General features: G+C 31.0%; 1 protein-coding gene across 1 annotated transcript; it reads right to left on the bottom strand.

The window, feature by feature from the left end:
* Nucleotides 1-1,443: 1,443 nt before the first annotated feature.
* Nucleotides 1,444-4,182, bottom strand: LOC107909944 (NADH dehydrogenase [ubiquinone] 1 beta subcomplex subunit 7). Its single transcript, XM_016837654.2, has 2 exons — nucleotides 3,636-4,182; nucleotides 1,444-1,646 (listed from the first exon to the last, which is right to left on the bottom strand). Exon 1 carries the CDS (start codon nucleotides 3,954-3,956, stop codon nucleotides 3,648-3,650), a length of 309 nt encoding a protein of 102 aa, XP_016693143.1. The 5' UTR covers nucleotides 3,957-4,182; the 3' UTR covers nucleotides 1,444-1,646; nucleotides 3,636-3,647.
* Between the last annotated feature and the right edge of the window lie 12,627 nt (nucleotides 4,183-16,809).

Raw genomic sequence — 16,809 nt, 5'->3', positions numbered from 1 at the left:
GTAATACAATCAATTTTTATAATAAAAAAAGTTGTTTTAAAAATATTTTAATAAAATTTGAATAAATTTTAATATCTTAAAGTATATCAATTTTTAGTACTATACCAATGTTACTAGCAGTATGTTTGTTTGACTTGACTACCTATTTAATGTCTGAGTAAGCTTCCATCCGTCACCCATCATCATGCACATGTTCCTTTTATTTTGTATCAAAGTGTTTTAGAATGGTTATACACTCGACCCAAGGGCGAATCCAATAGGGCTGGTAGGGGCCCCGGCCCCCTTAAAATAGAATTTTTTTTATTTATACCCTTTAAAATTTTAAATTAGTAAAGGTAAAATTGTATTTTGTCCCCATAAAAATGATAAAATTTTGATTTATTCTTTTAAAAATTGTATTTTTACTATTGTAAAAATTACAATTTAATTTCGGCACCCCTTAAAAAAAAATTTTGGTTTTGCCCCTGACTCGACCATAGTTCTTAAGATATTGGTCTACAAACAAATTATTTGTCTTGAGATAGTAAAAAATATCTGGAATAATTAAAAATATTTTTTTTAATTATTATTTAACTGAAATAAAATTATTTTTATTATTTAAATAAATTGAAAAAAAATTATCCAAATTTATAAGCTAAAAAGATCTACCAATTATAAATTTCAATTGATTGAAATAAAAGTAGTTGTAGATGGTATCCTTCTAACTTCTAAAAGCTAACAATTTCATATTCAAGATCTAGTAATGCGATTTAGAAAATTTTGAAGATATTAAAATTTCTAATATATATTTTTTAAAATATTTAGTAAATTTTTATATTATATATATTTTTAACTTTTAACTTTTAATAATTTTACTAATTTTTTTCCAACTTTTTAATTTTTTTCCAATTTTTAAAAATTATTTATAGTTTTTCGAATAATGACATCACTTTGACATCTGATAGTATATGATTAGCTGGGACTGAAATAAAAATATATGATAACTTTAAGAAGCATTAAGAAAAACTTAAAGAAAAGCTATATGCCTTTTTTTTGAAAGAGTAAAAGTAATCGAGTTAGGCTCGAACCCGTAAATTCTCACAGAAATAGGCCTTGACTTAGCTTGAAAGTTCTTATAGAAACGAGCTCTTTAACTTTGTCAAGCACATAGAATTCCCCAACGTCTAATAAATTTGAATGATCAGTCGTGGTCACTTCCTCTAAATAAAAAATCATTGAATTATTGGGTTTCTAGACATTATACATGTATCAATGCCCCCATCGACTCGGTGAAATCGTGTATTTTTTCATTTATTTTTGATGTATTACATGGTGAAGTGATTGAACTATAAACTTGTTAGCTAAAGCCATGATCTGTTTGCCCCCATTGATCAAATAGCATATCCATCGTATATCTGTTGCAATTAAATAAACACCAACCTGAAGCATATTTACCTAGTTGGGTAAGTGAAAACCATTGTTACAAATATATCTGAAAAAGAACATGTCCACTTTGATGAGCAACTTTATTCCATAAACAAAGTTGATGAGCTGATGACAGATCACAAATGAAATAGAGTCCTTACATTCGTCCACAACAAACAGTTTCAAATTTCTCCCAGACAGGTGACAAACATCAAATATCCACCAAAGCTGTCTAAACCTTCCTGCCATGTATTTAAACAAGGTATTATAAGCAGAACTCATGGCAAATGAAAAAGAAAATCATTAAAGCTTTAAGAGCAATATTACAAAAACTAAAGCCCAATAAAATATTAATCTGAAAATCGAAAAACAATATCTGTTGGAATGTATTATTAGCAACTAAATTATTTCGAGACTGAACATAACAAAATTGCATTGCACCCATCCATTTTTATTCTTCTATATGTAAAGAACCTTCTGGACTAGGGAAAGTCAATAATTCTTAAATTTGGATCATTCATTTTGTTGTCCATGGAAACATATTGCACGTTAGACTTACTTTTTTACTTAGAAGAGAATATCTACCAGTCTAATGGATATTAAGAGTGGTGAATACGGTTAAATGACCGGAAAGGTACCTAAAAGCTGCTGAAATAGACTTTTGCAGTAACATCAGTAAAGTTTGTACTTAGGACTTAAGAGTACTATACTGAGGCAAGTGAAAAAACGAAACGAGTATAACTAGTGCCTAATTTCAGCTTCTAATCTAGGCATTGTTGTGAGTATGACATTCTTGTGCTTTCAGAATTTGCAAATATCATATTTGTTCCTTCAATTAAGTTTTTCTTTTGCCAATTGTTAAGAGTGGAAGGGGAAGGGGCTATTTAGGGTTTGAACCCTGAACCTGATGTCGACCAATACTTGTAATCACTGCAAGACTTTTGCTACTATAATATTATTGTCAAGAAATTGATACATTCCCTAAACTTATAAAGTACTCTCAAACATTGACCAAACATTTCCATCAACATAGAGATTATTGTCAGCACAATGCATCATCAAACAGGTAGCTGCATACAAGTTCTTTACTCTTTATTATGTTCCTTTCATGCTCTAAACATAAGGCTATATCTTGGATTTAAAACAGCAACATTATTATATTCACTAGCCCAGATCTCCTAGGATACCAGCACCACTTGAGGGGAACAAGCAAGAACAATCAAACTAAATAATGGTAAATCAGAACTCACGTTTGGTAAATAACTGGGATATTCCACTTTTATGCATCTGCATGTATGAACTCAGTGCTTTGTTGTCAAACTCCTATTTCTTCTTTACACTGCTATCAGACTATCTTATACTGACCATAATAAAAAAATTTCCATTGGCTACACCTACTAAACAGGAACATACAGGTAACTGAAAAAAGTATCAAGAATATACCGAATTACTCTTAAAGCATAATACGCAATCTCAATAACCAAGGACCAAAAAAAACTTGATTGTTAATAGTCTTACTCAAACCCATCTAGGGGGGTTATCCAGAATGCATGTTGTTCTCAATCTCACTACAAGTACCCCCCCACCATATTTCGAGTCATTAGGCAAGAACAACCTAATACCAATTTCAAAATCTTCAAAATGAAATTCTAAATCAAACAAAATTCCATGGACAAAAAGACCCCAAAGCAGAAACTGATTGATACGGACACATTCCAGTTTACCTTTTCTTTCCAATCAAATGCCACAAGAACCAAACAAATAAACCCCCAAATCACTACACCCTACTATAAATAGACCAAATGAAAATAAGTCCCTTAATAGAAAACAGGAAACCAGTAAAAACATCAGAAGTATTGACAATGGAGAAACAGAGTCTCAAATCCTTTAATCTTATATCCAACAGAGGGAAAGAAAGGGTTAAACGCTTCAATTTCAATAATAAGAGCAGACAGGAAAATTCTATCGAACATATAGCAGCTAACCTTGATTAAAACAAAGCCCTAAAAAAGTTAAACCAATCCATCATGCCAACTAAGAAAGAAAAAAACAAAAATTTAACCTAGCTAAATACCCCAAAATTTTGGAACTTAAACAACCCTTAATACAAAGATCAATGAACCCATCAACAAACTATGAACGAAAACATCAATAGATAAATATCCAGTTATTAAATTATATATAAAAGAAACTGAAACAAAAAGAAAGAAAGAAAAGAAAATTTGACTGACCCTGGAGGCAGCTTAAGCATTAGCAGTTTTGGGAATGAGAGGAACAGAAACGCCCTGTTTCCCAGCCTGTGTCAACTTGGCCTCTTCTTCACGGATCTTCTGCATCTGCAGCATCCTCTCCATGACGAGCTCGTACTCGCACTTTTCATAGGAGTGGCGTTCAATCTCGCATTTCCAAGGTAAGTAAAACTCGGCTTGGCGGCACTTGTTGAGCGGGATGAGAAGATGTGCACATTGATCCCTGTACGGGATGGGGACCTTGTTCTCCACCATCTCTGCTTGTGTTGCTATCATCTTCTTCGATGAACCCTCCACTTCCATTCTTTTTTCTCCCTTTGATTTGTGTTTGAAGAAAAAAATTGGGTTATGAAAATGCTTTGTTTGAACTCGGAGTCCAACTCCAAGGTAACTATCGGCTAGCTCCTTTTTCTAAAGTACGCCCAAAGTAAATTGGAGGCGTTTAATGTACAGCTCGCAGTACAGCCCCAGCCTGAAACTTTTTACATTCCGAAACGAGCTCTAAATGATTCGAATCTGACTAGGTCTGAGATCAATTTAGCCCGAGTTGAAAATAAATCCAATTCAAAGTCCAAAATTTACAAAATAAATAATATAATTTTATGACAATTATTTATTTTATAAAATGTCTTCATAAATCTTATATATTTATATGAAATGTAATTAATAATAATTTTTATATTAAATTGTAAAGTGAAATAAATTATTAAAAATAATTTTAATGATAATATAAAATATATAATTACTCTTATCGCATAGGATTAAACATGAGTTATTAGGTCATACTAATAATATTATTAATAATTTTAATTTTAATTTTAATGATTACTCTTTTTTTATTTGAAAATTTAGATTTTAGTTTTTAGTTTCCATTTGGTCAAGATGCTGACAAGTGTCAAATTAAATATAGTAAAATATTTTAAAAAATAAATATATAAAAATAGACACATGACAATTTTTAAGGATGTTTATGTAATAAAAAAAAATTGGCAATATACTAAATGCTAACCCTATTTTTATTTAGGTTGGGTTTTGAAAGTTTAAATTGAGCTTAGGTTTGAGTTTGAGTTTAAATACATATTACATCTAATATATTAACCGACAACATCAAATCAACCAATTACCTAACTCGATCTTAATACATATATATCAACTATTAATATATTATATATTACTTAAAGAATATTTTAACCAGTATAATAATAAACAATAATAGTTAATAGTTAATATATTATCTATTTCTATAATAGTATGTAATATAGTATTACATAATAGATTAATATATTTTAAAACTATTAATACACATATATCACTATTAATTGATCCAAAATCAAAACTAAATTTACCAATCAATTTGCTTGAATTGGCTCGATTTAATAATTAAATCAGTTTTAATTGCTAGCTATAATAGATAATATACTATTACATACTATAATTAATAACATAGTATATGGAGATGGATCTACTTACACAAGTGTAAAATTAAAGTGGTTTTACACCTTTTCATATCTTTTTGTACGATTAATATTTTAACAATCTAACCGTAAAATTTATCAATATAATTGTATTTTATTGCATATAATTTTTCGAACTGATCTAATATCTCTATCATATTGATATAAAATACTATATATCAGGGGTGTAATCAAACAGGGGCATGTAGGGGTCCTCTTGGCTCAAGGGGAAATTTTCTTTATAGCCTCTCCCAAAATTAAGAGATTTAATTTATTCCTTTTTTAAATTTTAATTAAATGAAAAAAAGTTATAATTTTAGTCTTTTTAAAAAGTTAATGATTTGATTTAAGCATTTTAATACAATTTTTTTAGTTTTGGCCTTCCCAAAATTTAAAATCTTATCTTGGCCCCCTTAAACAAAATTTTTGACTTCACCCCTAATAAATATATATTAATATTAATATTTCTTGATTTTTGGAAATTTTTTACATAAAATAAATAGTTAGAAATCTTTAATTTACATCAAATTTGATATGTATGATCTATATGAATGAAATATAAATTGTGATGGTCAAATTGTTAAAATTTTAAGGATAAACTACACCAAATGTAATTGAACTTTGGTAATTCATTTTTGCCACTAAAATTTTGAAACTTACAAAGATATCGCTAACATTATCGCATTATTACAAAAACGCCACTCAATCGTTTATTGTTGTTGTTAGATAACGTTCATGGCGTGGCACGTTAAATTTTCCACGTCTTTAATTTTTTAATATTAAAATGTTTATTTTCTTTTTTTCCTCTCTTTTTCTTTTCTTTTTTTCTTTTCATCTTATTTCCTTTATGAGAAAACCCTAGTCATTACCAATTCTATCACCATCGATGGCTTCCTTGGATACCAAACCTATTGTTAGATCTCCCAAAGTTGTTCTTTAATTTCGATAAGTCCAATCTCAACCCTTTCGCTCCTTCCATAAACATAAACACAAACTCAAACCCAACTCACCGAAGATGATGATGGTTAAATCGAGAGGAATAGATTAATTTATCAGAATTATTAGCAAATTAATATCTCTCCATTCATCAGTAGTGACCTATCATGTGTTTTAGATTTTTTTTTCCCTTCCTTTCAGATAATGTGTATATATGTGTATACACAAACATATATAGCAATTATAAATGATGGTATATTGATTTTCTAAGCTAACTTTACTTATGACAATAGAGACAGAGCTAGATTTGGTGTTCATGGACAAGAATAACAACCAAAAATCAATCATTAAACAAAAAAATTGTTTATAGTAGGATGAAAATGCTTGAACAAAATTATTATCTCAAAATTATGTATACACATATAAGTTGTATATATAAATAAATATACATAGACGTTTAGGGTGGGGGTAATACAAGGTAATCATACATGCAGTAAACCACGAGATGGATGTCATAGCTATCTACAGTAACAGAAAATTAACAATGGGAAATACAAACTCCAACAACACTGTCTAATAAATCTCATGCACGAATAGTCGTCGAAATTGAGGTCAGGACAATAAGGAGAAGTGGCGCCATTATTGCTTCTAGAACTACTACTTACACCTCTTGGATTGCTTAGTGATGTCTCGGTGGCTGGTGGAGGAATGGTAGGCAATGGGGATGGAAGAACCCATGATGATGAGTTATCAGTTTGGTTATCTCCTTGGCTGAGCATGGTAAAGCTGGAGCAATTCCCCATTTCAGTGTTTTCATTATTCAACGATGTTTGGAAACTGAAAGGGACTTGTGGATCTAGCAAGTGAGGTAACAGAGTGCGATGGTCGATTTGTTGAGAAGTAGTATTTACTGGAGAAAATTGGGATGAATTTGGAATGACTAGGTTGTCTTTTACATGAGCTAAAATTGGTGAACTTAATAAGTTGATACTTGATAGCTACGATGTCTGCAATTCCATGGTGGAGTTGTTTATGTTTCTGGAAGGAGTGAAAGGGTTGCGGCTAGGCTTATCAGAATCAAGAGACAACCTTGGGAGATTCACTGGCAGGTTTGGTGTCCGGAGAAGCCATGGACAGTGGTGAAACCGGTGGCACATTTAAATATTAAAGAAAATAAATAAATAAAATAAAATAGACAATAAATGTTTTAATATTAAAGAAGAAAAAACAATATTTTTTTAAAACACGTGGCACATTTAGACGTACCTTACCAAATAACGACAGTAATAAGTTTCAAAAAATTGGTGGAAAAAATGAAAAATTAACCAAAGTTCAATGGCATCTGGTTCAATTTACCAAAATAATAATCATACAAAAAGTTACTTAAGGTGTAAAATATTTTAGTTTTACATTAATGTAAGTGGATCATTTCCCATAGTATATAACTATTACTAAAACTATTAATACACATATATAACTATTACTATATTATAGATTATAATAAAAGATATAGTATTACATGATATTATAATGTTTAATCATTTTTTATACCCTATATATACCACTAAGGGCTAGTTTGGCAATACTTTTGAAAAGTGTTATGGAAAAGTGTTATTGAGAAGTGCTTTTGAAAAGTTTAGTTTAAAATTTGAGTGTTTAGCATTACTGTCAACAAGTGCTTTTGAGAAATAAAATGTCTATTTTAGACATATTATTATCAAGTAACAAATATGCATTTAAATAATATTTAAATTAGTTAATATTATTATATTTTAGTAAGAATATAAAAAATTATTATAACTTGTTGTTAATATTTTAATATATGAAATATAAATTTTAAATATTTTAAGCAATAAATATTAATTATTTATAAAATTTAATTAGAATATATAAACTATATTTTAAATATTTAAATATAACCATTAAATATTTATAATTAGTATTTTTAAAAAATATTTTTTATTTTTAATTAATGATTTTAACATATTTGTAATTAAACACCAAGAAAAGAAAAGAAAAGGAAAGTACTATGTTATTGGAGGGGTGAAAAAGTAATTTAAGCACCAAAAGTGCTTTTGGAAGAGGAAAAGTTAAAATTTTTAGCTTTTCCTTTTTAGAAGTGCTTTTCAAGCTAAAAATTTCAACCAAAAGTAGCTTGTTTTGCACAGCTTTTCTTCCAAAAGTGATTTTGGAGTCAGAAGTGCTTTTTTTAAGCAATGAAGAACTCACCCTAAATGTAACACCCTGTTACCCGATTCGATCGCCAGATTCGAGTTACAAAATGTCACATTCATTGTCGAAGCAACTACAGTCAACTACGTTCAATTTATTCTATTAAATGATCAATTTTCAACTTAATCATGCATACCATACAATATACAATAGTTTCTAGGCCTTATATGACCTTCCGAAAGCTCTAAAACTAACTTGAGGTCGAAATAAGACCAAATTGTAAGAATTTTAAATCATCGGGTTGACGTTGCGACGTTAGGGAGTTTCTCGTCACAACGCAACATACTGAGTAGGTTTCTTTGCAACGAACCAAGCCCGACGTCGTGTTGTGGAATGGCAACATGGTCTCATCGTGATGGTAGACATTTGATGTCGCAACTTGACATATTGACTTCAAATGGTCAAGTTTTGTTACCTGTTTGCAAACACCTAAAACTTTTCAATTTTAATTGCAAATATAATTTCAACAAAATCTCAGTACCTAATGAATTCCATTAAATATATAGTATCATTTATACTATTGGAAGATTGAATTTAAAAAATGCAGCGAAAAATAGGTTTAAGGGAAAACTAGAGTTTTAAATTTTGTTTTTCCAAAATAAGAACTTGATTGTGTTATCTAAAGTAATAAACACTCAATCAAAATTAGTACATTTTTTTATTCGTCTAGGATGAACGCTTCGATCGAGTGGTCTTCTCCGCTATCCTCAAGCTCAAGTTTGCTAAGTATGGGTTTGCTTTGAATCAAAAAAAAATCACAAAATTACCAGTAGGGCAATTTCACAATTTCTCTAAGCTTTTAGGGTCAAGTGGTAAATAACAAAAAAAATATCTCTAAAAGTTTTCTGGAATAATTTCTTTAGAGATTTTTCTCTCTACAATTTTTCTTAAATTCAAATGTGTGAAAATAATGACTTAGACTTTCTTTATACAAGGAGAGTTTAGAGAGAGTTCAACGAGGATTGGAATTACTCACATTAATATTAAATTAATAAAATAATATCAAGATAAATATATTAAAATAAATATTTAAAAATGTTAATTTGAAATTAAGTTACCCGATAGAGTCCAACTAGGAGTATAATTCTTCCACTACTTTACCGCTAATGAACCACCGCCGCCGACCACCTTTCAGTTGTTGGATCATTGCCGTCGTGCCCGATGGTGCCATTGCTTACGCAACTTCCCCCCAGAACCTCGAACCGTCGCTATTTTTTCCTGAATGCGCCTAGTCGGCTCAACGCCTCCTCGCAAGGCTACTGGTGTCGTGGTTGGGACAGGGCTGGCCATTTGAACAGTTGGCCCCACACCTAGCCTCCTATTTTTCCTGATCAACAGGTGCTTGCCCAGGCGGTCGTTCATACGACCAATTGCATGGGGTGCAACATCCCTCGGCAAGGCGTTTGCACGCTTGGCTATTTCCAATGGGGTTGGTCGAAACCCCTAGTAGGCTGTTTGAACAACTTATTCCCATGGCAGGTGCACCATCAGTTAGGCATTTGCATGCCCTGGCGTGACAGCCGATTCAACTGTTGTGAGTTCAGTTCGAGCCAGTGATGGCCTGACCAGTATGGTCCAGTAATCGGTTGGACTGTCAATCCAATTTCATACACTGGGCCCGGTTCAAACAATTTTTGGTCTCGGTCTTGGTTTTTGGTTCTCAGATCTAATTTTCAATATTTGATCCAATTTTCAAGTTCAGTTACCATTGGGTCAATTGCCTAACTTGGAAATTAATTTCCAAAAATATCATATTTATTTTAATAATTTGATTAATTTAATTTTACTTGATAAAAATTAATTTTCCTAAAAATTAGTGAGATTTTCCAAATTAATTTTTCAATTAAATTTTTTAATTAAATTCTCTAGTTGAAAAAATTCTCACGATTGCCTAATTTAATTCCCCATCGAATAAATCAACTATTAGTAAGTTTCGTTTCCATTCTCGAAAGTTATCCACGTTTAATTTATTCTCAATAAGAATGCTAATAAGAGGAGTAGGAGATATATTTGAACTGAAAAAAAAATAAAGATTCACTAATTACTATCTTTGTGTTAAGCAAAATTAAGCAAATATTTTTCATTTCAGCAACATATCAAGAATGCAGTATGATGTATGCGTCTTGTGTTAAAACCTTGAAAAATATTTTTTTTCATTGCTACTGTTAGCTGGGAAGAATCAACTCGAGAAGATTGATAGGGAAGTTGAATAGGCTTTTGAGATGTTGCGGTGGAAGTAATAAAAATTGTGCAACAAATAACACAATAATTTATAGTGGTTTGGCCCCAATTCCTACTTCACTACCTTAGCTTACCACAACTAAGGATTTTCCCAAATTCACTAATTTGGCAACCTTTGAGGACAAGGTTTGACCTTACAATCTATCCTAAGATTTATGCCTCAAATCTTAAGATACAACTCCTTTAAGGTTTCTACCAAAACCTTAAGAATTAACACTCTCTCAAAGAGAAACAAATAAGCAAACAAAGAAACAATCCTTACAAGATTAGGATGTTTGCTAATTAAGCATAAATACAAAGAAGAATATTTGAGCTAAATGAATACAATGAAAGCTCACAAGTGTTTACAAGAAAATGTGTGAAAGAATTAAGCTCTAGGTTGTTTTGATTGATCCTTAAGCTTTGCACACGTCCCTTGTTGTTGCTAAACCTTTTGAAGATGATATTTATACCCTGTAACTTATTTCCAACTGTTGTGGTTGTTGTAGAAGTGAATGTAGCCGTTGGGATGAAATATCAAGTCATTAACTTTAGCTATAGCAATAAGTACCGATACTTACTAAAAGAGTATCGATATTTTTTATAATTAATGCTGATTTCAGTAACCGCTAGAGTAGGAATATCGATACCTTAGGAAATATATCAATACTTTAAGAAAACTATTGAAACTGGATCGATACCTACTAGGATTTGAAAATGATAGAATGTCAATTTGGTATAGATTATCAGAGGGGTATTGATATTTTGTAAAATATAGATACTTAGACAAAAAAACATCGATACTTTTGTCCTAGAGCAATTCTAGCTTGTTTGAAAATGGTTAAAACATGTTTGAAAATGTTTGACTCAATTGAAACCATTTCAACTTGATTTTTATGAAATTGCTCAACTTTAATTTTATTCAAAAACACTTTAATTTGTTATATCAAAACATATTATCCAATAAGGCTTAGTTTAACAGCTACGATCATTCTCACACCCATCAACTATATCGCCTTGGGGTCCCATGATTAACTAGCAAGAACATGGATTACATCCAATCAGTTTATGAATCTTAATTCTCAAGACTCCAAATGAGCTAATGATCGTTTAACATTTGACCATCATCTCTAGCTTAAATATCGTTTTTTGGGAAATTATTTAATAAGAGATGATCTTGAGTGTGTAACCATTGTCTTAACACCCATTATGAACATGCTCTCATTTGTGAGTCATCTTGGGAAAATCTTTTTGAAAGTTATGCATGACTAGTTGTCTTTAAAAGGAAATTATAAGGGTATAGGTATTTTCTTATTACCACACTTATTTTTTTAATCAATCAACTATAGACCATCTCATATATATATATATATCACAATTATAACATTACATAATATAAATATTATAAACAATTATAAAACAAATATATAAAGAGATAGGTAATTAAAATAAAATTGCCAGCCAAGGTTTCAATGGTTCTATTTCTAGAAAATAAAATTACATGATTTTTCACCACAAAGCATTCTTTAGGTCTTCAACCGCCACCGCATATTTTCCTCGTCATGGACTCCTTTTGGAAAAATTACATTTAATTCCTATGTTTATTTCCGAATCACAAGAATTTTATGAATTTTTTAAAAAATAGCCCTACACGGAGATGATAGTCCACCATCTATTTCTTAAGAACCACAATCTCGAAAATAAAAAAAATTATATAACAAATATATAATATCACATCCATTCCCATATATAACTCAAAACATGCATAAAATCTAAAGAATGTTACTTTCTATGTAATTAAATCATTAAAAAGAAGAGAAATTTATTTTGATTATCTGGTTATACTTATAGATAAAACAGAACTTGGTTCTGATACCAATTTTTGGAAAAAATGAGTTTGAAAAACTAGAATTTTAAATTTTTTTCCAAAACAAGATATTGGTTATGATGTTTAAAGTAATAAATAATTAATCAAAATTGTACCTTTTTGATTCATCTAGGATGAGCACTTCGACCGAGTAGTCTTCTCCGCTATCCTCAAGCTCATGTTTGCCGAGTGTGGGCTTGCTTCAAAATAGAAAAAAATTTTCATAAAAATTACCAGTGGGGCAGTTTCACAATTTCCCTAAACTTTTGGGTCAAGTTGTAAATTAAAAAATATCTCTAGAAATTTTCTGAAATAATCTCTTCAGAGAATTTTCTCTCTGCAACTTTCTCTTGAATTCAAGTGTGTAAAATAACAACCCAATACTCTCTTTATATAGAGAGAGTTTAGAGAGTTCAATTATGATTAAACTTAATCACTTTAATATTAAGATAATCACTTTAATATTAAATTAATAAAATACTATTAAGATAAATATTAAATTTAATTTAATTTTAAACTATTAAAATAATATTATTTTTGATATAGTTAATCTAAAATCAAATTCTCTGATAGAGTCTAGTAGAAATGTAACTTTTCCACTGTTCAACCATCGAAGACCAACAACCGCCGGCCACCAGGACACCGCCGTCGCAACTGTCAACACTGTCGTGTCCGGTGATGCAAGTGCGACACCCTTATGAAACCTTGAGTCGGTTTCGTTTAGGTCAGTGACGACTCAACTAGTTGTGTCTAGCCACCAGTTGGACCGTCGACCCGGTTTCACATATCGAGCTCGGTTTGACCAATTTTTGGCTATTAGTCTCGATTTTGGGCTCCTAGGCCCAATTTATGATCTTAGATCCAATTTTCAAGTTCAATTACCCATTAGACCAATTGTCTAACTTGAAAATTAATTTTAATTAATTTGATTAATTTAATTTTACTTGATCAAAATTAATTTTTCCAAAAATCACTTAGATTTTCTAAATTAATTTTTCAAGAAAATTATTTTATTAAATTCTCTAATTGAACAATTCTCATAACCATCTAATTTAATTTCACATCGAATAAATCGACACAATTAAATTATTTCCAAAGTCATAGAATTTTCTTTTGATTCAAATATAGTCTAATCGAGCTTTTGTTGAGTTAGCGGAGGGACCAATCAAACATGTACAATTAGACTCGAATAATTACAATTATGTCTAGAAGCATCGCTCCGATAATTCGCAATTACTTAATCATGGAGTCAATCCACAAGAAGTACCATGATTGAAAAGTCCTTATTCTATACTCTTTTCTAAAACAATTCATCCAACTGTTTTATCCAATGACTACGTCATGTGTGTGTTACCTTCATATGATATCCTTGATTTCTTTGAGTTAAATTCGTTCACTCAATACAATCCTATTTTATCTCATTGTCACTATTGTGTCTTCTTAATGATTAATATGATTATTGTCAAAAAATGACTGTAATAAATTGCTCGTTCGAGAACGAGCAACTCGTGGCCATGTTCTATATTTATCATTCCACACAATGCCAACTCTTTAATTGAGCTATGAATACCACTGTTGCTAGTAAAGTCATGACATACACAAGTTATATACCCAACATAGCAGCTATGGGCTCGATCATCTTTAGAGCATAAGCCTCCACTTATATTAAAGCACATGAGTTGCATACGCATAGTTAGTGACTAACTCAAGATTTAGGTAAATCACACCATGAACATCACAGGTGAATTAATTCACAAACAGATTCAAAATTAATTCATCTTGGGTCCAGTCCAATGTATTATTCTACCAATGAATACATCAATGTCTCTACCCATGGAGTCAACTGCTTTGATAGCCATGACTAGCCATCTCCCTAATTGGAATTGTAGACGACATAATAATCCTTCTCAGCATTTGAATCAAATGCTCACTTCAATTCTTTTACAGGATTACGGATTTATTTAGATTATCTACTGAAGTAAGTTGTCTTTCTCGCAATGTAAACGTTCTTACAATGCCACTTATCTTCAGTTTAAACTTAGACAATCAATGAGCTAATATTTTTTTGTCATAATTTTGTTGTGCATGCAAAATATAAAAGACAAAAATACAAAAGACATAATAGTGAAACGTGAATTAACTTTATTTATTTATTCACAGTTCAAATAAATAGAAAACAGTTACATATTTACTACAATATGGGAACATTTCCCAACAATCTCCCACTTGCCCTAGTGAAGTAAATGTCTCATGTTTCATATTCCTATATCCTCGACATGTTTGTTAAAACTCCTAGTTACAAGAGTATTAGTAAACGAATCTACAAGGTTATCTTCAAAATCTACTTTCACCATATCTATTATTTCTTCGGCTAATGCCTCCTATATCAAGTAATACTTCTGGTCAATATGTTTGGTCTTCTTGTGACTTCTTATTTCCTTGGTATTAGTTATTACAGCACTGTTATCACAATACATTGTTATAGCTTTTTCTGGTCAATATGTTTGGTTCTCTTGTGACTTCTTATTTTCTTGGTATTAGTTATTGCTGCACCGTTATCATAATATATTGTTATAGCTTTTTCCATACAAGGAATATATTCAAGATCGGTTAAGAACTTTCAAAGCCGTATCGCTTCTTTTGTTGCCTCAAAAACAACCACCTATTCGGCCTTTGTAGTAGGTCAACAGTGCAAGTTTGCTTTACACTTTTCCATTATATGGCTCTACCGCATAGGGCAAATACACTTTTTGATGTCGATTTCCTTGAATCTTTACAGGTTTGGAAGTCTGAGTTTATGTATCTAATACGAGTAAGGTTTTCCCCAGTATACACAAGCATATAACCTTTGGTTCTTTTAAGACACCTTAATATATGCTTTCCAACTTGCCAATGCCTAAGACAAGGATCCGTCTGATATCGATTAATCATTCCCACTACGAAACAGATATCTAAATGTGTGCAAAGCATCACATACATAAAGCTTCCAACTACCAAATAATATGAAACCTTACTCCTATGCTTTTTTTCTTTTACTGTCTTAGGACAGTCATCCAAAAAAAGATGAAACCCTGATGTAGTCAGCTAAGCGCCTAGCTTTGCATCGTTCATTGAAAACCGTTCCAACACATTATCGATGTATAAAGCTTGTGATAAAACTATCGTTTTATTCTTTCAATCCCTAAGGATTCGAAATCCAAGAATATAACTAGCTTAACCCAAGTCCTTCATGTTAAACTATTGAGTTAACCACAGTTGAACCGATGATAATTCTCCTACATCATTTCAGATAAGTAGAATATCATCGACATATAGAATGAGAAAGGCCACCTTTATGTGCTTTATGCACTTTTAAATACAAGGTTCATCGGCATTTTGCTCAAACCCATAAATCTTAACCATTTTATTAAATCTTTTATTCCATGAGCGGGATGCTTGCTTAAGTCCATAAATGGATTTAGTAGTTTGCAAACTTTCTATTTCTTTCTTTTAACAACATAGCTAGTGGGTTGAGTCATGTAAATGGTCTTATCAAGATAGTCATTTAAGAATACTGTCTTGATGCGACCCTAGCTCGGGAAGTTACCACCGTACTCGTTGAGCTGCCACAATGACCTATAACTCGGTCACAAGCTAAGAGGTTTCAAGATGCGTTAGCAAGCTATGTTGATCGAGCTTGGGGAGAGCAAGTAGCCGAATCTATTGGTCATGCTTGGAGCAGCTCAATAGGCGTCCCTTGCAATTTATTGCAAGCTGAACTTTAATTTTATTAAACTTATTTTAGTTAATTAATTGCTAGAATAAATGCTTATCTTAGTTTATTTAATTGTTGGAATAACTTATTGTTAAATATGTTTATTTATAGTTTATTAAATTAAGTTAAGTGTTTACAGTTTATTAATTAAGCTTATTAAGTTTAGTGTGTTTAAATGTGTTTTAATGTGTTTGTTAATAAATGCTTGTAAGTGACTATTTAGTTGGAATCAGTTATGTACAAGGGCTATTACAAAGTGATAAATGCGACTATTCTGCTTGAATTGGTTACATACAAGGGGCTGTTACAACAATAAAAGGAGAGATATGCATCATTAAAATTTGGCAGCCTTTCCATCTTCTCCAAAGAGCTATTCAAGAATAGCAATGGACAAAGGAGTGATTACAAATTCCATAACTGATTGCCTCTTTAAGAACACTCCATGGTTTGTTTGTGTGCCCAAAAATATCATGAATGTTGTTGGTGTCTATTCGACTGTCCAATGGAGAATTTAAAGCTTATCCTAAACTCTTTGGCTGCTCAAGAATGAAACCTAAGCATTCAAGCTTAGTGATTAAGTCTTATTGATAGTTGTTGTTACTTAGGCCTAGAATTTTAAGAGTTTGTGCTTAGTGATTAAGTTTTATTTCAGCTCATTATTAGCTCATTTAAGCTGAACAATTGTGACTTTTC

The sequence above is a fragment of the Gossypium hirsutum genome, chromosome D02 (genome assembly GCF_007990345.1).
Source record: "Gossypium hirsutum isolate 1008001.06 chromosome D02, Gossypium_hirsutum_v2.1, whole genome shotgun sequence".
Classification (NCBI taxonomy): Eukaryota; Viridiplantae; Streptophyta; class Magnoliopsida; order Malvales; family Malvaceae; genus Gossypium; species Gossypium hirsutum.
Note: the sequence above shows the minus strand (reverse complement) of the source record. Positions and strands in the feature narration are given on the sequence as shown.